The 24851-nt window shown below is 44.6% G+C and overlaps 3 protein-coding genes across 8 annotated transcripts in view; 1 reads left to right on the top strand and 2 right to left on the bottom strand.

Moving 5' to 3' along the window:
• Window positions 1-2532, bottom strand: part of RSPH9 (radial spoke head component 9) — an 89419-nt gene extending 86887 nt beyond the window's left edge. Inside the window, exon 1 of one of the 2 annotated variants that reach the window (XM_084828455.1) lies at window positions 2356-2532. The gene's annotated coding sequence lies outside the window, so the exon portion shown is untranslated. The remainder of the gene's footprint in view (window positions 1-2355) is intronic. The other variant, XM_084828456.1, reaches the window with a different exon arrangement.
• A 53-nt stretch (window positions 2533-2585) lies between these two features.
• EPHX1 (epoxide hydrolase 1) lies at window positions 2586-17895 on the top strand. 5 transcript variants are annotated; one of them, XM_084828446.1, is made up of 11 exons: window positions 2586-2662; window positions 4516-4656; window positions 7699-7773; window positions 8937-9144; window positions 11866-12046; window positions 12187-12417; window positions 12520-12649; window positions 13232-13446; window positions 15315-15423; window positions 15914-16039; window positions 17485-17895. In XM_084828446.1, exons 2-11 carry the CDS (start codon window positions 4628-4630, stop codon window positions 17684-17686), a joined length of 1506 nt encoding a protein of 501 aa, XP_084684572.1. In that variant the 5' UTR covers window positions 2586-2662; window positions 4516-4627; the 3' UTR covers window positions 17687-17895. The 5 variants fall into 5 exon arrangements, with proteins under 5 accessions (XP_084684572.1, XP_084684575.1, XP_084684573.1 ...); XM_084828449.1 differs by lacking the exon at window positions 7699-7773 and having other exon boundaries at window positions 9030-9144; XM_084828447.1 differs by lacking the exon at window positions 7699-7773.
• MAD2L1BP (MAD2L1 binding protein) lies at window positions 17817-24617 on the bottom strand. The gene is given in 4 exon segments (XM_084828452.1): window positions 17817-20472; window positions 23969-24249; window positions 24424-24517; window positions 24519-24617. Coding segments are annotated over 4 exon segments (957 nt in total). The 5' UTR covers window positions 24558-24617; the 3' UTR covers window positions 17817-19929.
• Window positions 24618-24851: the final 234 nt, after the last annotated feature.

Genomic DNA, 24851 nt, shown 5'->3' with positions numbered 1-24851 from the left:
GACTGACCTTCAGCCTCTTGCTCACTCTCATGCAGGTTCCCCTGTGATTCTTCCTCTGCAGGCTATCCTCCAGTCTCATCCGCAAGTACCTGGAATCGGTTCCACAGCTCCACTGCTTCCACTGGTGCAGAGTGGCGTCTAGTTCTTCTTCTCCTAACTGTCACCCTTTCCCAAGGAGTATCCTCTACTCCATTTTTCTTCACCTCAGCATTTCCCACTGCCTCATCTTGCTGTTGCTCTTCAAGCTTCTGGTCTTCCCTTTGCTGCTGTAGTTCCCCCATTCTGTCCAAGAACTCTTCGTGTTCTCTTATTCCCTGGAGGGTCGACAGTCGCTGCTCCAGTCCACTTACTTTTTCTTCCAGCAGCGTGATCAGCTTGCACTTGTTGCAGGTGTAGGCCATGTTGTTCTCAGGCAAGAAAACCATGTTGTTCTCAGGCAAGAAAACAAACATTGCACACACCTTGCAGGTCACCACCACTGGAGAGTCCTGTCCTTCCATTGCCTCTTTTCCCTTTTTGTGTCTAGCTTTGTGATTGTTCTCGACTAGCCTGTGCCTGCTCCTCTACTCAGTAGAGGTTAAAAGCAGAGTCCCACTGGTGTGGAAGTGTGTGTTACAAGACAAATAAATGAAAAAAAAGTTAGTTAAAAAATAAAATAAACAATGAAAAAATTGTTAGTGCCTTTCAGTGCCCAGCATCTAATTTCAAACCATGCTGCCTCACCTGTGTGTCCAATCTTAGTAGCACACTAAGGATTTATGGCCCAGGAAGTCATCATAGTAGTGGCATGTTGAGCAGTGCTCAATTGCAGGGGGGCCTGAGGGCAGTGCCAGCTCCAGGTGTCTGAGGGCCCTTGGGCAAGATACCCTCAATAAACTCCCTCTCTCAGTAATGCTCAGAATCTTCGTTGCTCGGAAGCCCCTGAACTCTCAGGCTTCCGAGATTCCTATGCCTGGCGGGCTGGAGCCAGCAGGGTGGGAGGAGTGGCGGAGGCAATCTTTGCCTCCCTGTCCTCCGATCATTGATTGGCTTTTCAGCCCATCTAGTGAAGACACTTGGGAGGGGAGGGGGCCAGGCGGATGCTTAGGATGAATCGTATCCTGGCCTCTCTGGTTTCCTTCCTTCCCTGCCCACCAGATCACGACAGACTCCCTTTACATGTGCTTCCTTTCCCCCCCCCTCCCCCTTCTTTGAGTCCTCCATATGTTTCATTGGTCTAGCTCCTCTTCTTGGGGCTTTTCTTTTTTCATGGAGGGAACTCAAATGGGCTAATTTGATAGCTCGTTTTCTCCGATCTTTTAAAAAATGGAATAAAAGTCATTTAGTGCAGGAGATGCCCTGGAGGTTAATGACATCATCTAAAGGACCCACAAACTTCAGTGGGTAACCAACCTCAACTTCAGTGGGTAACCAACCTCAACAGCAGGATAAAAGCTCTGTGTGAAGAAGCCCTGGATGCCACATTTAGATCTAGCTAAACATATAGTAGCCACCTGAATTGAATAGGAAAAGTTTGTAAAGATCTACATTGGTTTTATTCCTGGCTCTGGTGGACTTCTAGGGACACCTTTATCTGCTTGAATCTTAAAAGTGTTTGGGTGTCAACAGTTACACTGAGTTTTGTGCCAATGTGAAAACTGATATGCCTGCTTCCGTTCATGAATGTCATTCATACCTAAAGTAGAAGTGTATACTCAAGAGGTGATCAGAGGTCAGCATTACTGGGCACCCGCTGAGGTCCATCCACACCATAGCAGGGGGCCCCTGGCTGACCACCAGAGCCACTGGTCCTGCTGCTGCTGCTTCTCTTACCATTGATAACAGTTGGGAGTCAGGAATAGGGCACACCTTGCCCTTTCTGCCCATGCGCCCGTGGGGATTGGGGACAGAGTGAGTGGGTGATGGGGGGAGGGCCAATTGAGGTTTTCTTGCTCAAGCTGCCGGTAATCAGAGTAGATGCGCTCTGCAGGAAAGTTTTCTGATTCCTGGGAGTGAGCAAACAGCATGAGAATACAGGGGAGTTTTGCATGGAACTGGCCCAAGGGGCAAAAAGGGGTGCCTGCGTGGTCACTGACGTTATCAGGTGAGGCACTCAGTGGTTCCATATGGACCTGCGGCCCATCTGGAGTCGAGCCTTCAGTGTATTAGCTCCCTCTCTGAGGAACTCCCTGCCTGTTGACGTCAGGGGCTCCGACACATTGTTTTCAGCACCTGCCTTCCCAGACGGACCAACTGGCAGAACTGGATTTTAAATATTTTAATCCTGTATTTTGATTCTAGTTTTCCATTTTTCTTGTCCACTGGGAATCTTATTAGGTATAGAGCGGTATATAAATCCTGTAAATAAATAAATACCGTCTGCCTTTGCTTCTCTCCGTTTGTGTGCCCTTGCTCAGGCCGTCGAATCGCCTGCCATAGCGACGGGGGTTGTTGTTTGCACGCCGCCGCCGCTTCTTTTGGAACCCGGGGATGGAGCGCTGGCTACCGAGCCGCTGGATTCAGCCTGTCGCTGTAAAGGCCTGTGGCTTGTGGGCGGAGCCACACCCCACAGGTGGGGATAATCGGAGCAGGTGACCGCCGTGGCTGTCGCCAAGTTCTCCATTTCCTGGGAGCGAGCGGGGCTTGCTGCGAGGGCCTGCTCCGAGAGGCAAAGAGGGAGCAGGTTTGTGGGGGTTGAGCAGAGCGTGTGGCGCGTTTGAACTTTTTCTCTCTCGCTGGCTTGGGCGGTTGTTCTCCCTCTTTTCCCGTAGGCTGCTGAGTCACCAGCCTGAGCCTGGTATTGAGGTGGTGGTGGTGGTGGTGGTTTTCGAACTGCCTTTACAAACTTGGCTGGCGTGTTACCTACTGAGACATTTGATTTGAAGCAAAGCTCTGTTTCCTGGGAGTGAGCGGACAGGGGAAGTTCTACAGGGAAGTTTGAGGGGAAGTCCAGGCGAAGGCAGCGACATCTGGAATGCCACGGACCCCGTGGGAGTTGTTCCAGCGACCTGTGGGATGTGGGCCGTGTTTGCCTTCTTTCCTGAGGAGTACGGGTGGAGCGTCGCAGGGTTCTGTCCTAGGCCCTGTGCTGTTCAGCGTTTTGATGAACGACTTGATGAGGGTGTAAAGGGGTTGGGCTTATCAAATTTGCAGATGACACATAGCTAGGCGGGATAGCCAACACCAGCAAAGACAGAATTGAGATTCAAAAAGACCTTGACAGGCTGGAACAATGGGCTGAAACTCAACAGAGATACATATACAGTCTTGCATTTAAGTACAAATGAAATCGAAGACACAGGTAGAGGTTGGGAGAGACCTGGCTTGGCAGCAGTCTTGTGAAAAGGACCTAGGTGTCTTTGTGGATCACACCCTGAATATGAATCAGCAGTGTGATGTCGCTGCTAAAAAAAAAAGCTAATGCAATCTTGGGCTGCGTTAACAGTAACATAGTGTCCAAGGTCACGGGAAATAATGGTTCCTCTCTGTTCTGTTACTTACGCTGGATTTTGGTGTATGTGTTCAGTTCTGGGCACTATATTTTAAGAAGGACTGGACAAACTCAAGCATGTCCAGAGAAGACCAACCAGGATGGTGGGGGATCTGGAAACCTTGTCATATGAGGAATGGTTAAAAGAGTTGGGTATGTTTAGCCTCGAGAATAGAAGATGAAGAGGAGTCACGATAGCACAGTTCAAATTCCTGAAGCCTGGAGCATCAGAAAAAGGAGTCGAGTTCTCTGTTGCTCCAGAGAACCGATGGTTAGAAGTTGCAGGGAAGCAGATTTTGACTAAATATTAGGAGAAACTTCCCAACGGTGAGGGGTGTTCAGCAGTGGAACAGACTGCCTTGAGAGGTGGGAAGTTCTCCTTCAGTGGAAGTATTGAAGCAGAGACTGGACAGTGAGATGTCAGGGATGCTGTGGTTGCATCCTGCACTGCAGAACATTCATTGAACAGGGCGTTGGACTAGATGATCTCCAGGGTCCCTTCCAACTCCGATTCTAATGGGCTCCCAAGGCCTGATGCGTGTGTATGTTAGTTTTTATACCAGGTAAACTATCATGGTGCCCCCCGGTGAAGATGAAAGCACTCGTCTGATTGGGTGTTTAGACTTCCTCTGTTAGAGATCCCTAGCAGCCCTTGGAGAACTACAGTTCCTAATGTTCCCTGGGGAGACGAATTTGACTATTAAAATCAAATGAAATCTGTAGTGTGGATCTGTCTTTAGAAGTCACTGCAACAGAGTTCTCAAAGTGACAAGACTTTGGGCTGTGAAGAGCAACCTCTGTAATGTGGCAGGAAAGTTTGGTTACTTTTTGAAGGGAACATGCTATAACCTCATGTGCAAAGAACACTGAATGAACAAGGTGGTGCCCTCCTCCCACGCCAGCATAACACACCCCGTGTTCTTTGAGAACCAAATGGATAATTGCAAGGCATTCTAGTCAAGTGAAATCATCATAAGCGATCATGCAAACAAGGCTTTAGACAGCAGGTGGTGCTAGGAAACTATTATCTTCTGTATACTCTACAGGCAGCACAGAAAAAAAAGTAGCGGAAGCCTGGAAGAAGTACCTGGAAGTGTTTTCACCCAGCATTAGTATTGTGCCGAGCTGAATTGTTGTTCACAGGCCTCTTTTGCAGACATGTGGCAGCAGATCCTACAGAATATGCGGTGAGTGGCAGGTAAAGCGGTGGCAGGCGAGTTTCCAGGAGAGCTGATGGGGTGGGATGGATTGCAGCTGATATTTGGCTAGAATCAGCTCAGAGAAATGAAGAGAGATTGATCTAAATGCTGGAAAGGGAGTATTAAAACCGGGGCAGCCTATCCAGTTAACTATGACTAGAGGAGCAAGATAAAAAACACGTCACACTTTTTATTATGGAGCAATGAATCTGGAATAGCTACTACCATCAGCTCAGTCATGTGGATTACAATACTCCCTACATAAGCATGCATAGAAAGGAGGTAAGAAACCTTCAATTTTGTTCTTTTCAGCCATTCTTGATAACGTATTCAAGCAGGTATTTACGTGTTGAAAGGAAATTTATGTGAGGTTGTTTCAAGTACATGTCGGAGGACTGTCTGGAAGAATCTTAGTACTCTGTTTACAGAGGAAGTGTTGAAAAGGTAAAGCTATTGAAGTCTGATCCTGCTTGAGGCAGATCAGCATTACTAAAGCTGCTTGGTACTGAATCGAGGCCATATCTAACAAAGAGAAGGCCTCTAAGGAGCTAAATCTTTTGGGGATTTAAAGGCACTGCTCAGGGATTTGATTACCTGTGGCATAAGCCACTCAGCCTCTCTAGAGATCTGGGAAACTGCGGAGGGATGGGGAGGGTCAGTAGGGTTAGGTTCCTGCTCCTCAAAAATTCAGGTGTTTTTTGGTAGACTGCAGGCATAGCTTGCAAGACCTGCTCCCTAAGTCACATATTCCCAAATCAGGGGTTTCATGGAAAGCCACTTTCCTCTGTCATGAACTCCTTAAGTGGCCTTAGGTAAGTCACTGTCTTTCAGTGGCAGCCCCCATTTGCAATATGGGGTTAATAAAACTGGCCCATCTTACAGGATTGTTGTAATGATTAGAAGAAGATTATGTGAAGCATTTTGAACACAAATGCTTAATGTTGCTATTACTTCTCTACCATGCTTGCATGGGAATTGAGATTGTTTCTGCATTGATATTTCTCCTTTTGTTGCTGCAATGCCTGGGGCAAAGAGCAGCCTGTTAGTTAACTATCTGCAAAATCCAAAATCACATGTCAGGTCAATACCAGCAGAACAGAATGGGGGCAAAGATTTAAAAGGTTTGTACACTCCCTCTTTGGCTTTCAGAGACCAACCCAAACACTCAGTTACGGTCTATTCAGAGTAACCTTTTTTTCTTATTAAATGCAGAATTGTTACTCATTGTAAGGAACCCTTTCATCAACACAATGCTATTGCATTTTTCCAGAACTATGATCTTTTGTCACTAGAAAAATGTAGTTCTTCTTCCCCAATCTAGTACTTTCATCTGTTGCAAGTTGAAGTTCTATGCAGATGGGCATCCATTGGATAGGGGCTATGACTTCACAAATGACAAATAACACACTCTCCAATAACTGAAGAATAAGAGCAAAATGGTCTCAATTCCTGCAGCAATGCTCACTATGAACACTGGGAGAAAACATGGCTATATGCCCATCTTCTTCAGCATTATAAGACCACACCTTCCACAATCTATCCTGTATTTTCAAGTAGTGATTTGACATGCATAAATTCATGGTTAAAAACAGGCCCAGATTGATGTTCAGGCTAGTAAGCTACAGAATGCAGCCCCAGCACACTGGGTCCTCTGCTTTGGAATAATAAAAATAATAAAAATTTAAAGCACTTTTATCCCAGTCTTCAACTAAAGAAGGCTCCCAGAGCATTTTACAAAGATTAATAATAATCTCTGCCTTCCCGGCCTTCAGGTTTACCATGTGAAAGACACAGCATAAAAGAAAAAGGGATATGGAGGGAGGAGGAAAACAAACCCTGACACTGGTTCTTAGTTACAAAGGTTTTATAGCTATTCTTTCTGGCAAAGAAGAGTGTGGCAAGCTCCCTGCAGCTGCTTCCTCTCTGGTCCATGTATGAAGCCAGGTTGGTCTTCCTGTGATCTTCTTCCTAGGAGGTGTGGGGTGCAGCCCTGCAGTTCCCCTTGGTCCTCTGGTCCATTGTTACTAATGCATCTGTGCCCATCCTGGCCCTCTTGCTGGGCTTTTTTCAAATTATCCACAGTTCTAAACAGAGTGGCTATTTGCATATCATAAGATAACTGGCAGTGGCAATTGTACAGGTGCCTGCCAATCCTGAGGGTAGGCAAGTGAAGAGATAGTAGAGAACAACTCCTATCCTTTGGAAATATAACCACGATCACAGGGGGTACCAGAGTGGGGGTGGGGATGGAGAGGGGAGGCCAACACGCTGCCCTGGGCAAGGAGATCACCCCTCACACCTGCTCCCCCCAATTGCTGGGGCTCTGAGATTATTTAAAGTAAAGGTACGTTTCCTAAACATACTATAATTGAATCATTACCTAAGGATTAAAATAAGGCTGCAGAATTACTTCAGGGAAAATGTGTTTAGGACGAGAATATTAGTGTGAAACATACAATTATGTCTCTTTAAGAAATCTAACATGTGATCCGAGTGCCCCTGCAACATTTAGTTAGGCAGGTAACCACCACTCGGGGAGAGGTGGGCACCTTGTGGCCCTCTAGATGTTTTGTCGACAACTCCCATCAGCCCTAGCCAGCATAGCTAATAGTGAGGGATGATGGGAGTTGTTGGCGAAAACATCTGGAGAGCTACAAGTTGCCCACCCTGCACTAGGGGGGAGGGACTTTTCAGTAGTTGCACCCCAAAGAGGTTTGCCTAGTGCCATCTCTATTGTCTTTTCAGTGCCAGGTGGAGACCTTTCTAGTCACCCAGGCCTTTTAAATAATTTATGTCTTATACACTGGGCCTCTCAGTTTAAAATCTGTGTTTTAATTGGGTTTTATATTGTATTTTTTGTGAGCCAACCAGAGATTTTACATTATGGCTTAGCTATATAATTAGAGTAAATTAATTAATTAATGTGGGATGAAACTTCTGCATCTATAACGCACAATGCATGTTACTCCTTCTATGTCTGCCCTCCTTCAATATTTTTTTCTGGTGATGCCATTCACCCCAATATCACAGGTTAGAATCCCCATTCTATATACTTTCACCAAGCTCCATGGAGATCGATGGAAGGACACTTGCAGGTAAAACAACGTAAGAAGACATTTGTTCCTGAACTCTCTGAAAACATATAACAATAGATCATGGATGTACCTACCTACCCTCCTTGTAATGTCTGTTATGGTTCATGTTGATCATTGATTTATGAATATATTTTAATGAATCATATGAATATACATTTTTAAATCCCCATTCCACTTTACCACCATGGCTGTGAGATGAGAGGGTGGCTAAAGTCTATCAAGAATTAACTGATCTGCACTCCATGCCCTTGAGCATATTACCTTACAGCAGGGGTCCCCAGCACAGCATCTGTGGACACCAGGGCATCCCACAGGAACCTGCAATCGCACCCGCAAAGCTCTCTACTCTCTGCCCTTTTCAAGAATTTATTTTTAATTTTAAAATAGCTGCTGATCAGCTGTTTGGCAAGCAGGAAAGAGTTCTGTCCTGGGCCCACCCGATCTTATTCTGTCCACACGGACCTTTGCTCGCTCTCTCTATCTGTCCACTCCCACCCTCTAGTCTTGCTACTTCTCTCCACCCAACCTCTTTCCTCGCTGTTTCTCTCCCTGTCCCTAGCCTTCTTTCTCTCCCTTCCTGTCACCCAGCCTTGCTCTTTCTCTCCCACTTGCCCCTTTATCTTGCAGTTTCTCTCCACTCCCAGCCTCTAGCCTTGATATTTCTCCCCCGCAATTTATCTCACTGTTTCTCCCCATTCCTAGCCTCTAGCTTCGCTCTTTCTCTCCTTCCACCCCTTTTCCTTGCTATTTTCCCCTCCCTCCTAGCCTCACTGTTCTCCTCCTCCTCCTCCCTCCCTCCCCCCCCCTCTCTCTCACACACACACACACACACACACACACACACCTCTTTTGACTAGCCAGGCCCTGATGGCAGCCATTATGATTAGACACATCCTCCATGGGAGCCATTTTGTGGTGGTACCCACAGCAGTTTCTCAAATTCTGAAATGTGCCCATGGGTCCAAAAAGGTTGGAGACCCCTGCCTTAGGCTCCTGTTATTTCAAAACTCATTATTGTTCTATTAATTTATATTGTTACTGTTTTAAATCCTGAGAGTCATTTTCAGAGAAAGCCCATCATTTATTCCTGAGGTGACTACAAGGGCTCACCATTCTTCTGTACATACATTTCCTTTCAACCTCTGCCTCACAATATCTTGGATGCTTTTCTAGGTCTTACGACTTAGCCCAGAGAAATGCAGTTGCAGTTTCTTGTGCTCTAGGAGGTGGAGTCCTCCTGGTTTACTGGCTTCTGTCCAAGCGCAGGATGAAGACTCTAGAAATGGGAGATGGATGGTGGGGCTCAGGTGAGAGGCCACCAAGAGACGAAGATAAAGGAATTAGATCCTTCCAAGTGAAAACCTCTGAGAAGGAAATCCAGGTACCAGTGGGGAATTGCACAAGAGGAATAAAGGGGAGACACATGAGCAGAATTACTACTGCTGCTATTTATCATTTACCTCACATTTTTTATTTATATTTGTTATTGTGTTTAACTTGGTATGTTATGCATACATCACAAATTTGTTGTGGGAGAACAAAGGCTGAGATAATAGTGATGAAGTGTGTGCAGCAAGTCCATAGCAGAGGATCAAACCTCCCATACTTGTCCAACTATACTGGACAACTCACAGTTTATTAAGGAGCTACTTCTTCAGGTACTTCCTGTTCAGCATAGAAAGTTGAACAGGAAGTACCTCAGTGAAGAGCGGCTTCCTAGCACACAGGTTTCGCACTACGATGGCTAACGTGCACACTGCATTAGCCACTGTAGGCTACGTTAGTGTACACGTAGTGTAGTGCTGTGTACTACATTAGCCCAGTGCTGATCCTGCTGGTGCACTTGGCCAAGCAGCGATCTATTTAGGGAACAGCACAGTTTGTATTTTTCTTGCATTTGTTAGAAAGAATGATTCAGTGTGCCTGAGTATGGTAGCCCAAGGATTAATCTGATCTCCTAGAGGTGTAGCAGTCCATTGCAGGCAGCGTTATGAATAAAAAGTGAATTCCTAGTACAAGACTGTCTGGTTTGTGCTCTGCATTTTCCTTGCAAGCTAGGCCCTGTGTACAATATTTGGCCACAAAGGCAAAAGACAGAGCCAGCTCCAGGTTTTTGAGGGCCCGGAGGCAAGACACCCTGAATGGGCTCCCTCCCTTAGTGAGTCTAGCTTCTCACTGTTGTTGTCACCAGCTGTTATTGCTCCTCATGCTCTTTCTCGTCATTGCTAGCGCTTGCTTGCTTGATAGGCAGAGAGCCTGTGAGTGAGTAGGCCGCGGCATCTCCCGCTCCTCGATTTCACCATCACCTGTGTCTGGGCCAGAGTGACAGGCAGGTGAACAAGCAGGTTGTAATGGTGAAGAGACGGAGCAACTCCAGGGGGCTGTTGGCAGTGGGCCCCTGTGGGGCCCTTGGCTGGTGCCCAGCCATGCCTACCCTTGGTGTAAAAGTTCAATTTCTTAGGTCCCAGCTCCACAGGGCCAGTGCAGGGTGCGGGAAGAGTCCAGCCAAACTCCTGCAGCCACTGGTGGAGTGCTGGCACGGTATTGTTGTACTGTACCTCAATCTGGGAGTACCCTTATTCATGATACAAGGCTGCAGTGACCTTTTCCCTAGGCTAGTCCAGTGGATATCATAGGGCACAAGGAGACCCCAGTTAGAGATTATCTTGATGTTGCAGAGGTCACAACATGAAGAAGAATGTAGCAGCACACCCTTTGGGGGCAGACATACTCCGAAAACAAGCCACCGATAAAACTCGTTGCAAATATCCAGTAAACCCAATGAGATTTCTGATTCAGTGCCATCCCAAGCAGTTGCATAGGCTAGGTAAGTGGGCTTAGAGATGGAACTTGACTACCCTTTTTAAGGAGCAGAGTGAGGGGAGCAGGGTGGTCTGGCCTTGGTGGGGAGCACTTCATGCTCAGATCACTGGGGGAATGAAATCCACAAGCTTGACTCCCCCCATGTCCCATTTTAGCTAAATCATCACCTTCTGTAGCCTTCTAAAAAGTAGGTTGGGGGTTCCTTGCAAAAGATAAAGTGGCTGGACCTGCTGGTATTCTCTCACTGAGCTCCCTTAGTAGTAGGAAAGGGGCAGTGAGTGCCTGACAGTGCGTGACTCTGCAGGCAAAGTGGACTAACTATTCAATGATCCATTTCCTACGTTCATGTTCTGCAGTCACCACCTAAGCTGTATGTTTGCCAACTTTTCAGCCAAGGCAGCTAACAAAATTAAAATTTGGTACAGTAGCCTCTTTCCCGAAAAGGAATCAATGGTCTTCCAAGATGTTAAGGTAAACCTCAAAAGTCGTATCCTTTCTCATTAGGGTTCCCCTTGGTTGCAGCAAGGTTAATCACCTTGTTCATCAATGGGGCAGGTTTCCTGGCTTTTTCAGCATTTTGTTGCCTACTATTTAACATGTAACTTTAGGGCTTGGACGTGGAATCTCTATGGCTCCAATTCCCCATCTATACAAAATGGACAGTCCTATCTAAGTTGAAAGCAGGCCTCTCTCCCTTATTAAAAACAGTGGCTCAGCTGGAGGTCCACAGTCAGAAGTGTTCAGCCTTACCAGAAGCCAATATAGATACCCATGTTTTATGTACCATTACTTAGGACATAGAGACCACAGTCGTTTGTGCACAGACCTCTTGCCCCAATCCCACACATATTCCAAGGTTCCCCAGGTGGAATATATTTGATTCCCTAAATTTTAGGGCACTTTCAGAGGTGCTTTTCCCTGCTAGGATGCCTCCCCCAGTAGCAATGTCATCTTGAGATATCCATCACAGCAGGGGCAGGCAACGTTTTGGGTGCCTGGTGGTGGGTTGGGGCTGTGTGCATACAGAATGACATAGTTTAACCTTCCATCCCTTCCCCACCTGCTGAGGTGAGATTGCTGAGGGGTGGGGGGTCATCTAAAGCCACCCCTCAGCAATCCCCTCCAATGTCATTTTTTTCCCACTGCAGGGGAAAGCGGGTGGGCTTTGGCAGGCTGCACAGGCAGCAGCAGAGGGCTCTATGTGACCCAGGGGCCACAGGTTGCTGACCTGTGTTTCAGTATTGCCCATGATGGAGATATATCCTGTCCTCCTTCTTAGGATTTGTACCAGCGCCTTGATCAGGCCCGCTACACCCCACCACTGGAGGGGGCGGCCTTTAACTACGGTTTCAACTCCAACTATCTGCAGAGAGTGATCTCCTATTGGAGGAACCAGTTTGACTGGCAGAAACAAGTTAAAATCCTCAACCAGTACCCACATTATAAAACTACTATTGAAGGTGAATTTTTGCCCCTCGAACCTCACATTAGTCTCTTCTGAACCAGGGTGAATCCTTTCAGTCAACCTTCCCCCCATTTTTCACATTGAGCTTTCTCCTTGACAACTCCCCCTTTAACTTGTCTGCCGGGTTTCTTACAGGAATTGAAGTTCATTTTATCCATGTGAAGCCACCTCACATCCCAAAAGCAGAGGCTGCCAGGCCTTTGCTGATGGTGCATGGCTGGCCTGGCTCCTTCTACGAATTCTATAAGATCATCCCGCTGCTGACCGATCCTGCTGGTCATGGATTGAATGGTGAAGACGTGGTGTTTGAGATCATCTGCCCGTCCATCCCCGGCTATGGCTTCTCTGAGGCCCCACACAAGCAAGGTAAATGGCAAATGAAGCAGCGAGAGATTTTTCTAGGCCCCTGTTTTTAATTAGATGTTGTAACAGACATAGCCTTAATCACATCCTTGTCTCATCTGACAGGCTTCAATGCGCTGGCTGCTGCTCGAATCTTCCACAAGCTGATGCAGAGATTGGGCTTCCAGGAATATTATCTACAGGGCGGAGACTGGGGCTCCCACATCACCACAATTATGGCCCAGATGCTGCCAAAGTGAGTGGCTCTTTCTCTTTCTCTCTGGGTAGTATCCAGTGGTGTCTGTCTACTAGTGATAACAACATTGCACTAGCGGAAACTAGCTCTGGCACAACCGTAACTGGTGCTTGCTAGTGCAACAGGAAACCTGGTGTGCTAGCAAGCATTAGTTACGGTTGCGCAAGTGTTGGTTTCCGCTAGTGCAACATCATTAGCGCTGTTGGATACTACCTATTGTGTTTCTGACAGTATTACATAAAGCCTCGTTATTCAACAGGGACTAGTGTCCCTAATCTAGAATTAGCTCGTATTTCAACACAAGGGAAACAACTAAGAAATGTCAGCTAGCACAAGAATCAGTATTACAGCTGGTATTAAATAACAGTATTTTTTTCCTGGTCTTATTTATCCCACAGTGACTATGCATCTTCCCTGGATATCAGTTCTCTTATTGTTCTTCCATGTGTGGTGGTTCTGACGCTGAGGCTGTCATCTTCAGCATGCTTACTATACTAATAAGTCTCACTGGACACATTGGGACTTACTTCTGAGTATACATGCTTAGGATTACTCTGCTTGCCTTCTTTTCCTTGGTTTCAGATCTGTAAAGGGGCTTCACCTGAACATGATCTTCCAACCCAATATTGGTTTGAGTGGCTTCGTGGCTTTACTACTGGGGGCCTATGTGCCATGGCTGGTTGGCCTCACGAGGGAAGACTCACGCCGTTTATTCCCGTACTTCGAGAAGCATGTATATTATCTCTTGCGTGAAAGTGGCTACCTGCACATCCAGGCCACCAAACCAGACACAGCAGGTTTGTGAACGTAATCCCTTGTGGCCCACCTTGTTCCTGCTTTGGAAGTCAAGAATACCGACATTAGTGCTGACATAAAGACACTGACAGCAACAACCCCGCAGTGGGTGGATGATAAATTTATTACATGAAATATTTTGCATGTAGGCTTTGATTCAAGTGAAACATTGGTTTCAGTGAGCTTTGTGAATCGATCTTGTTTCAGTCAAGTTGCTCTACCCAGATGTCATGCCAACACTCAGCATTCAAAACACTGAAAACTCAAAATGCATGCATTGTATTAGTGATTTCAAATGTGAAGGGCTGCAGCCTTTGATCTAACCTGTGTTTATCCCACAGGGTTCCTATGTTTTTTGGCTTTGGAACAATTAGTTTTACTCACACACAAATTCAATAACTAAAACTCATGTTTAGTAAAACCCAACTAAGATTTATTTAACTAGATGATAACCATATCAATCTGAAATTTTACCATTTCAGCTCTAATTAATGCATTATTTTATTTTGCCAAAGTGAATAAAGAAGGGCAAGGTAATATATACATAGTTGTTTTTCTCCCACTTATATAGTCATTGACATTAAAAACCAACTACAGTTAGACCAGGTTTATACAATGACTGGGACCGCATGATCATGGTGGTAAAAGAAGCCATCATGGCTTCTCTCTTCGCCCACCCCCCATGCACCCATTGCTTATATTACCCACGCTGCAGCACAGGTTGGCATGTTGTCCGAACCCAGCTCACGGCAGCGGCGGCTTTATACCTGCCCCACAACCCCTACTGTATGTCATGGGTTGTAGGGCAAGTACGAAGCCACCCCCACTGCGCACTGGGTTTGGGTGAGACACCAAACCACGCTGCTGTGCAGGTAATTATATAAACAATGGGCGTGCACATGGCATTCCGAGGGGCATAAGCCACGATGGCTTTTTACCCCTGTGATTGTGCAGACCCAGCCAATATGCTCCCCTGGTTATGTGCTTGTATGGAGAAGAGAGAATGTGTGTGTGCATGCGCACACATGCGCATGTGTGGGCACGAACTGGTGATGCCATCAAATTTTATAATTAGTAAGCTCATTGGTTGAACCTCCTCCATTCGTAATGCTCTCCTTTGTAGCGAGCCTGTATTGATGTATTGCACATTTGCTATTAAGTCCTGAATTGATTGCGAACTTCACAGCATACACATTAAAGTAGTACAGAGATCCCCCAACTCCTAAATTTTACACCTAGATGCCCAGAAAAACTTACTTGAAGCAGTCTTCTTAGCTGCTTCCCTACCTGACACCACAGCAGATCCATCTTCATACCGGTGATTGGTGACAGCGAGTAAACATCATATGACATCATCACATAGGCAGGCCACGTGAAAACATAACTTGTTGGCACATGTCATGCTACACTATGTATTTCCAAACTACAGCTCCCAAGATGCACTTTGATATTGTGCATGGACAAATATTCATATACATGGAACGAGAGTTTTTATTAAAGGAGGACTCTCATCTGAGCTCACATGGAGAAATTAGTTACTTTCCAAGTAAATAATAAATTCACTTGAGGTAAATTCACCCACCACTAGCATGAACTGGCAGGCAATGTCGATAAGTCAGTAATAATTCTTTTCCCCTCAATGGCAGTTTTTCTAGCCGAATAAATATTTCAGTCAAATTAACTAGATGCATGCAAGAGGAACAATCAGGCCTCTGTAGTTGAGACATGCAGGTTCTTATAAATTTGACTGAAATCCAAAGCCTTAATTCCCCCTCAAATCCCTGAAGAAGTGTTCTTCAAGGTCCAGTTTCTAGCCTAAGGCAGTGCAAGTGACTGACAGGAAAGCTAATGTGCTATTTTCCTGACCTAGGATGTGGACTGAATAACTGCCCCGTGGGACTTGCAGCATACCTACTAGAAAAATTTTCCACCTGGACAGATAAATCATTTGTGAACATGGACAATGGAGGCCTGGAAAGGTAGGGAAGTGGATAAGAGCGCATTAGGAAGGTGAGGGGATACACTGTAGAAACTAACTGCTTGCTTAAAACTGGAGGGAGAAGAGAGACCCACCCCAGTAAGTTCTTATTTTAAATGGCAAGGGATGTTTGCTTGTAAATTAGTATTTTAATCTCAGTATTCTCCAGCATGGTATTTTTTGTCAGAGGTGCAGTCTGAGCCCCATCGCACTAAACATTTTGGACCCACAGTTTTAAGCACCAACAGAAACTTATTTCACAGCAATCCCAACTGATGGTAAAAAAAATTACTTTAATAAAAATAAAGTGAGATGGCTAGGGCCCCTTGGTAGGGGCAAGAAAGAGGTCCGGGTCCCACGTTGCATACTCCTAGCACCTCTCAAAGTGTAGCTGGTCATTTACTCACTCTCCATCCTGTATGAGTGGGCCAAATTATAGCCAAGTACCAAAGCTCTAATAGTAATGCTTTTCTTTTAATTCCTCTACTCAGGAAATACTCTCTGGATGAACTTTTGACCAATGTCATGATTTACTGGGTGACTTCCTCCATTGTGCCATCAATGCGCTTTTACAAGGAGAATTTGTCCCAGAATCCAAACTCTGCTCCTGATGCCAGGTAAGGAAGAGGTACCAGAAACTGTTATAAGATAAGCAGTGATGTCAGCCAGGAAATTTTCCATTTCGTAAGTTCATCAGTAACAACAAATTGAACTCTGTTGATAATAGGTGAGTGGTCTCAGTGTATCATGCAAAGTTCTTTGGATTGCTAAAATTAATTAGCACAGCCTTCCAAAACCTGATGCCCTCCAGATGTGTTGGACTACAACTCTAAGCATCCCCAGCCAGCCTTGCTGACTGAAGGAGGCTGGGAGGTGCAGTCTAGCATATCTGAAGGGTACTAAGTTGGGGGAGGCTGAATTAGTGTGTCAGCAGTGTTCAACACCTGCATTTCTTCCTTACATTTAAACAATGTGAGGGAAGTACGTGGTATTGCCTTTAAATTTTTACATGTATTCTAGTAAAAATGTCTATGCAATATAACATTTCAGTTATATTAAGTGTGCTTCAGTTTCCCCCAGCAAATACTTCAGATCAAGTGTGCTGTAGTGGGACAAAAAATTAACAGCTCATTATCTCTGCTGTGTTTATTTTACTTGTATTTAGTAAACATGCTAAATTAGGTCACTCTTAAGTGATTTTCCAATACAAACTGAAAATGTTCTAATGCAAATTGAGTCTAATTTGCATAGGAAATTTTTCCAATTCAAATTTTTGCAGAAAACCCACTTCACTGAAGATAAGCCCTCCCACTGCAAAGGCATTCTGTTTGCTACCTTAGACACTTTTACATCTGTATATAGCCAGTCCCTGCTATATCTGCCCTTGTTCTGTTTGTACTGATGCCATAATCAAGCATAATCTACTTGGTCCCTATCTCAACAGAATTTTGCTCTCCAAACTTCTTGGAATATTTTACATTTCATAGCTAAACAAACAGAAGTTGGTTTTTGAAAGCAAGCTATATCTGAAGTTTTGAAATCTAGCATTTAGACCCCAAGGGCAGAATCAGCATCCTACTGGGTGTATGAAACCTTTTGTGCATGCCTAGAAGGAGCCCATTGAACTGTAATTTAAGTTTTAAAGATGTTTCACAATGAGAGTACAAGGTCCATGGTGACTTCTTTCCCAATTTCTTGAAAGGGCATCCAAAAATCCATCATCACTGTAAAGCAGGGATGAAGGCTGCACACCCAACTCTTGCAACCATCCGCATGTTTTAAAAGAACAATGTTCTAGCCCGCATGGTTGCCAATATCACTTGAGCATGATGATACAGATGTCTGATTCCTTTCACTGGTAAACAGTTTAGTTGGCCTGGGTTTAAAGGTTTTGTAGAAAGAGAAAAACAAGAAGTCATGTGTATTAATGGGGCTACTCTGTGTAAAAACACACTAAATCTAACTTCCAACTGACAGTAGCGTGGCCTACTGAGAAAAAACATATGTCAGTTTCTGTATTGCCTGGTTAGCTATTGATTAGGTATGGTATTTTCCACTACAGGGTTGGAGTTCATGTTCCCACTGGAATTACTGCCTTCCCTAATGAACTTGGTCATGTCCCACCTTCCTGGGCAAAGAAGAAGTTTAAGAATATCATCACCTACTCCTACATGCCACGGGGTGGGCACTTTCCTGCCTTTGAGGAACCAGAGCTCTTGGCTCAAGACATCAGGCAATTTGTGAGGAAGGTGGAACATCTGTGAGTTAACAGCATAGCACAACCATTGCAGAAAGCACTATTAACCAAGCAGAGAAAGCGTCTGAACAACTTGCAGCACTTAATGCAAAAACATTCTTTTTGCTTAAGCTTTGGACAATCGGGTGTTCCTTCTAAGAGAGGCTGGCTCTTGCAGCCATACATTCATTTATTTTGAAGGATACTATTCACATTAAAGCAACTTTTTTAGCAAGATCATTCTAGTTCTAATTTACTTCATTTTACAGATTTGTTACAGGGCAGATTCCTTTTACATTTCATTGAAGCAGCACATCACAAAAACACATTAAATAGCAACCATTTACATAGTACTCTTGATTGTAAAATGATGGTGGGCTATGGTTTTGTACACAGGGGCATTACGTTACCTGAACTGGGAGCACTGTCAAAGGTTAGGCTCTGCTTTTTAGGCACATTTTCAGCTTTCTCCATAGCCATGTTTTGTATCTGAGCAAGGAGCTATTTGAATACATTAAGCTATAATATCTTTAGACTATAACCTGTGTTCAAGTAGTTGATGCAATATTTTCGGAACTTTTATAAGTTCTGAACAGGCATGTTTGTTTAGCCTCTCCCAGCCACTTAGAATACAGTCAAATGTCATAAGGGTCAGAAAATCCTTAATGTTGTACAATATTAGAGACTCTGTCCAAGAGAATATTTGCTGTGACAGAACAACTGCAAACAGCACTGTGAACAGTAGTGGTTCAAGAGTTGGATCCAATGTTGCGCAAGCAGCCGTACACTCACTCAATGGAACTTCCCCATCCTCTCCTCCCCACTGCAGCCCCTGCTGTGCCCCTCAAATCTACTCTGGAGGGTCTCCCAACTGTCTGGAGCAGAGGTTTGGAGTGTGTACAGGAGGCTGCAGGAGAAGGGGAAATCGTTCCACTAGTGGAACAACACCATTGGATCCAAGCTGAAGTGGTGTTGAAATGCCATATGCCCATCAAGTTCAGGTAAACAATTACATAGTACACACTGTTTAGTCTTCCACAGGTCTCAACGAAGGCCTGAAAACTCCTAAGTCTGTCCCAAAATCTTACCTCAGGGAAAGGAGAACTACCTGCCATATCCAGCTACCTTTACATCTAGCTTTTAATTATTCCCCTGCTTTAAAACAAGTCCTGATGAAGAAGTACTCGGGCTGGCTTTAGGGAAGCCACATTTGCCCCAGCCCACTGACTTTTTTCACTAAAATCCAGCAAATGCTGTGCATCTGGAACTGGATGCTACACTCTACCTTCACAACTTGGGAGTAAGTACATCACTCCCAAGATGTACCATAGCCAATAGGTTCTTTTCAAATCTGCCTATGTCAATGGCCTGTTACCTATACCTTACCTTTGGTCAAAGCAACTGAAGACGAGGTAAACAACTTCTACAGTTTTACGATCTTAAATGGAAATTATAGCAAGGACTATGCAGAAGATCTGTTCCCAAAAGGAGTACCTCTAGGAAGTTAACCTCTGGTTTTGATTATCAGAAGCCAACATGCAAGGAGGCTTGGTCAGAACAGTCAAGGAGGTCCCTTATTAGGAAAGCAAACGGATCATTTCAATAATTTCACTCCATTGTCAATAAAGTGACAACCTAATAAATAGATAGCAAATCAGATTTCTAACTTAAAATACTACTCAGAGGAATCATTGTCTACAGGCAGCATTGAGAAACCACTACTGTGATAGTTGTGCTGTGGAGGATATCAGGTTTAAATGCCATTATCTCTCCAGAGGCGAGGGGAATTGTGCCCATCTGAATTATGGCCACATCCCTTACAACAGTTATCACTATACAGGAAAGGCATCTAGTTATACATGGCTTTCACCATACTCCTTAACAATTACTGACCCCCAATTCATCAACATTGCAGAGTTATTTTCCATGAACGTAGTCCAATGGAAATGTAATATGATATAGGAAATTCCTACACTGGCACAGTTATTTCAAGTATCATTTGATAGCAAAGTCTGCAGCAGAGGTTAGCATTCCTAAGGCTTTTTTTTTTGCACTTGGACTCAGTTTTTCAAACATACTTCCTATCATGGGTGGATCTGCTTCTGAGCTAAATCATTTGAAGGGAATAACTCTAGAGAATACAGCAGAGCTCAACACAGCCTTTAAAGGGCTCTGAAGAAGAGATTCAAAAGAGGGGAATTTTTGGTTGCAGCAAATCAAAGATACGATGACAAAAACACAGGAAGTTAATAATCCCCCTTAATAACTTTGTCAAGAGTAGTAGTGGAAACCCTTGACTGTCACTGGAGCCTGAAACCATATATAATCATCCCAGACAGAGTTCATCTCCTGAGAGGCAGAAAGGGTTGTATTATTGTCATGACTACATGATAAGTTGACAGTCAGCTTCCTCCCTCGAGTTGGAACTTTGTAGTTTAGTTTGGGTCGGAACCAGTCAGTACCACAGTTGCGGTGCCCCTGAACCATAACAATAGCACCCATGCTGGGAACAGCTTGAAGCTCGCTGAACACATCTGCCAGGAAGAGCGAATGGAAAAGCTTGCGAACACAGGCTGCTGTCTGCAGGCTCTCCTCAGCGCCACTCACAGATACACCTTGCAGGCTGATCTCATAGAGTTCTTTAGGACTAACAGCAGTACCCCCAAGCAGAATAAGAACACGTGGGACCAACGTCAAACTAAACATGATTTCCAGGTGCTGGAACACTCCCTCGAGATCATTTAGTACTTGCTGGCACTTCTTGTTGCTGCTGGCTTGATCTTTTGGATATACTTTTCTGACCACATCTTCACCCTGTGAAGTTAAGGGGATTGTAAAGATGGGTGGGTATACTGTTGAACTTGCCCAGAAATTCACAGCCCCACTAGACAGGAAGATTTTGCCTTTCCATTTCACCCAAAGTTACTTGAGGCAATTTGCAACAACAAAAATTTGGGATATCATTGAGCAGTTGGTCTATACGCATGACTCACATTTACATAATTAAGACTATGCTCACTTATCTGTAAATGAGCCCCACTGAACTCAATGGGACTTACTTGCAAGTAAACATGCAGAGGATTGCACTGTTAGTGATTCAAGCGTTGGGTTTTGTTGTAGGAAATACCTGCCCAGCCGTTGAGTGGCATTATGCAACTCACTGTGTATCATCCCTATCTTATCCCAACCTATCTCACAAGAGCCCTGTGAGGATGAAAACTCCACTCTGAGTTCCTTGAAGGAAGAAATGTAGCACCACTACAACCACCAGGCTGTGTATGTAGTTGAGAACTAGGTCCTCTTTAAAACATTCGGTGTGAACTCACAAATTTGTTTACCAGCTGATATCATCTCAGTTTGATGCCATTACAAAGTTCTTCCTTCAAGAAAGCAAGAGCCTTCTTGGAAACAAACTGAAACTGAATGGGGGAGGGATTAAAGTTTCCCCAACAACTTCTACATCCAAGAAAAAAGTACCTTCCTAATTCCTCCCTAAGCCTCTTGAACGAGCCCAGTTATGTGATTAACACTAATGCACTTAAACTTCTAGTTGCGTGCCTATTGCAAGAATGTATAGATCAAAATTTAGATTGTTTGTTGAGAGCGGAGGAAGTCTTTTTAGTAGGGTGGATAAAACTTGCTTTTGATTTAAATCATACTTGGATTGAAATCACTTTAAAAAACACCAATACAATACTACCTTTCTCTATAACATAAAAATAACATAGTTAGAATTAAATCTCATAAGCATGCTAAAGCTACATTTACAGTCTCATAAAAATGAAGTTACCTACCAATCAAACATGAGCATACATTTTAGTTTTTCTTCTCATGAAAATGGCTCTGACCAGCCTATCAGCTCTTGCTTCTTGAAAGTTCTGGGTTTTCAGTTTCTCTGACTTAAGTCACATGTGCAAAGACACAGGCTAAGTAGGATAGTTCTGTAATTATGTCGTGGTGGAGTTGGGCCAAGCAAGGCAGAGGAGTTAAGACAGAAAGATAATATAGCAGGGTGGATAAAAATCAATGCTTTAAAGTCCAAAAACTGGCTTTAAAAAAATGGAAATTAGTTTTTTTCAGGCAAGTAACTATCAAACTTTGCTCTGACCTATCAGTCATGGGTATTTTGCATTTGCGGCTTCATTTTTTATGAGGGCAAGGATGGGCCAAGACAGAGTGAAGTAAAAAGGAGCAACATTGGAAAGAGAGAATACAAAATTGTCAAATGTGCATCTTCCTGTATTCTCATACTAAGACCGCAATCCCATACCCACTAACAGAGAAGTAAACCTCACTGAACTTAATGGAACTTATTGCTGAGGAGACATGTCTAGTATTGTGCTGTTAACCTCAAACTGTCATTGGTGCTGGTCACAGGAAAAACCCTATATGCAAATATTTCAAGCACATTCCCTCTGGAGGTAAAAAGCATGCAAAATATATACAGTGAGGTGAGATGCAAAGCCTATTTGTAAGAATGAAACAGTATAAATTACTCTATTTAGTTGTAAATTAACATGGCTTAGTGGTCAGATTTGCGTCACTGTTCAGGAAATATGAAAACATTGCAATTGGAACCTTGATTTAAATCAGTAATTTAAATCAACCTTTATTCTTGCTGATTTCAATCACAGTTTAAATCAATCCTTTTAGTATCAGTCAGTACTGTGGGGAAAAGAAGCAGCACTTTGCTAAACCTACACAATTCCTGGCATTTGCTATATATCAAATTATATTGAATTAACCCCAAGGAAGGATCACAACAGCCTAATGTTTGGCCAGGATCCTGGAATAAGGATCCAGTGCTTTAGCATAATCAACTGATGTTTTTCATGCCACTTACCATGAGATGCCCCATAAAGACATGACTTTCTGAACTCGTTAAGTGGAATGGGTGTATATCTGTTGTATACCAGGCTGTCTTTTTGTAGATAACTTCCTTTAACTTGGCAGAAAAGAGTCCAATATTGCTTACTAGGCTTAATTTCTTACTATGGTTAACCAGGGGCCAACAAAGAGCAGGAGCATTAAGTTTCTTTAACTTTAAGGGAAAAATTAGCCACAGCTTTCAATAGAACATACTCTAATGTGAGAAGACATAGGAGTCAAGCTTTAATTGGTTTCTGAGGCCTACCATCCTGCTTACTTGGACAGAATCTACATCCCCAATCCAGGATTTGTTATAATCTTATCCATCTTTTAAAGGTGTCTTGCACATTAAAAGAGCTACAGAAATTCTGCTTGGAACTTAAGTGTATTGAGTCCATAGCTTGGATCTTTCTGACACATTAGCATGCCTTTATTACCCACCATAATGTAGAAGGCACATATGGACAATGCAAGCCCCTTCTCTTACCCTCATCCTGTGCTGTCTACAGTGTAGACTCTGAATAATTGTACCTTGGTAAAAATTCCAGAAAGGGTTTAAACTCTGCATCAAAGTTTACATTAATAAAACAGTAATATGTGCACATAACACTGTATTTCCCAGCACAAGTTACAGATACACGTGCCAGGGAGCTACGATTTGTGGATCCTTGTGTATACATGTGATGGTAAATATGTTTACCCCCGCATAGCACAAAGTAGCCCACGCTCTTTATAATTCATGCAACAATCCATTTTCATGAATTATTATTTGCAATTAAGACCATAACAAGATTTCAGCTCCAAAGGATCTAGACACACATAACCAGGCCATATAATCAATGAAGTGGGATGCATTTTTGACTCTGTAGTACAGTATCTCAGTCAGGATTCAAAAGCAGTGTGACTTAATGCATCTCTTAATGTTACCCCAATCACCCTGTTTCACTGATGGTCAGGAGTTTTTTCAGGTAGACCCCCCAACTTTTAAATGCACAATTAGGACTGATTCACGCAATGTTTATGAGAGACTGCTTGAAAAATTATGCCACACCAAGGACAAGCTGCAGCACTTCTTTTTAATATCTGAACTACCCTAAACCTAAAAGCAATCCGCATTTGAGGTTGCAAGCGCAAAGAGAAGAAAAGGTGTTGGCAGACATCAGAATGAGCGGCTTGCCGCCTGGCCTCTTTTCGCTCGTATGCTGACCACTGATTATTTCCCGTGCGGAAAATTAAGTGCAGGATAGGCCTCTGTGATACAAATAAGCATTTGGGGCCAACGTCGGTTTGAGTTCGTATGCCAGAGGCGACTGAAGCAAAAGCCGCGAGAACTGAAGCGAGAAAATTAGTGAGCGTTTCCATACATATAATGGGGGAGGCAAGAGTGCGATCCCATCTACGTGGGGCCAGCCTCACCGCCGGAGATCCAGCTTTGTCTCACCTGGCCTGGAGGCCTCGGGAGCTGCCTCCGGTGGAAGCAGGCGAGCTGCTCGTACGGCAACGGCAGCTGCTGTCTCTGGTACAGGACGTGCTTCAGGAGCTCGCAGGTGAAGCGGAAACAGCCCTCGCGGGTCACCGGGCCGGGGAAAACCACGGACACCGAAAAGGCGCCGCCGGGAGCGGGAGCCACGGGCGGGGGCGCCACAGTCACAGCAACGGTGGCCGCGTCACGCAGCTCTAGGCCGGATTCCAGGGCGGGCTCGGCCACACCAGGCGGGTCGGCTGCAAGAGAAAGCGAGGAAGAAGGCCGAGCGGCTGCGTCACCGGCTGCACCCGAACACGGACCCGGCGATGCCATAAGGACCTAGAAAGCGCCCAAGACCCCCGAGGAATGGGAGGAAACACCGCCGAGGGGCCGAAGCCCGCCCCGAGCTCACGAGCGGCGCCCAGCCTCACCTCGCTGTGTTCCTTTCACAGCGGCCATTTTCTGCTCTTCTAGCTCGCTCCGGTTTGAATGGCCGCCCTCGCAGGGCATCATGGGAACGTTGCAAGTACGTCACTGGCAAGAAACCTGTTTCTCGCGGCGCCATCTTCGTTTAGGGCAAGAGTTTGAGAGCTGTGTGTTGTACACAGCACCCCCAGGAGCAGGTTTAGGTCTACCGGCAGGCGGAGATAGTCCGCCTCAGGTGGTAAATTATTGGAGCGCGGGGTGTGCCATTAAACTGAAAATTATGTACTCTTTTTTTTTTTGCTGTATATATTTACTAACATGGGGACACCATTTGCATTTTCTGCTTCAAGATGCCTTGCGAGAGGAGAGGCCCTTAGGTTTCTGCAATACATTTTTCCTTTCCCGCGCCCAATAATCATAATGGCCATTTTAG

Source organism: Heloderma suspectum, chromosome 1, assembly GCF_057233095.1.
Source record: "Heloderma suspectum isolate Gila_16-S chromosome 1, 16-S_ref, whole genome shotgun sequence".
In the NCBI taxonomy this organism is placed as follows: domain Eukaryota; kingdom Metazoa; phylum Chordata; class Lepidosauria; order Squamata; family Helodermatidae; genus Heloderma; species Heloderma suspectum.
The sequence above is the reverse complement of the archived record's forward strand: the minus strand, read 5'-3'. Positions and strand labels throughout refer to the sequence as shown.

What these genes read in the sequence shown, in the direction of transcription:
- EPHX1 (XM_084828446.1), top strand. Translation starts at nt 4,628, where the DNA reads ATGTGGCAGCAGATCCTACAGAATATGCG. An exon ending in CCTCTGAGAAGGAAATCCAG is followed by an intron (nt 9,145 to 11,865) that starts GTACCAGTGGGG and finishes CCTCCTTCTTAG; the next exon opens with GATTTGTACCAGCGCCTTGA. An exon ending in GACAATGGAGGCCTGGAAAG is followed by an intron (nt 15,424 to 15,913) that starts GTAGGGAAGTGG and finishes TCCTCTACTCAG; the next exon opens with GAAATACTCTCTGGATGAAC.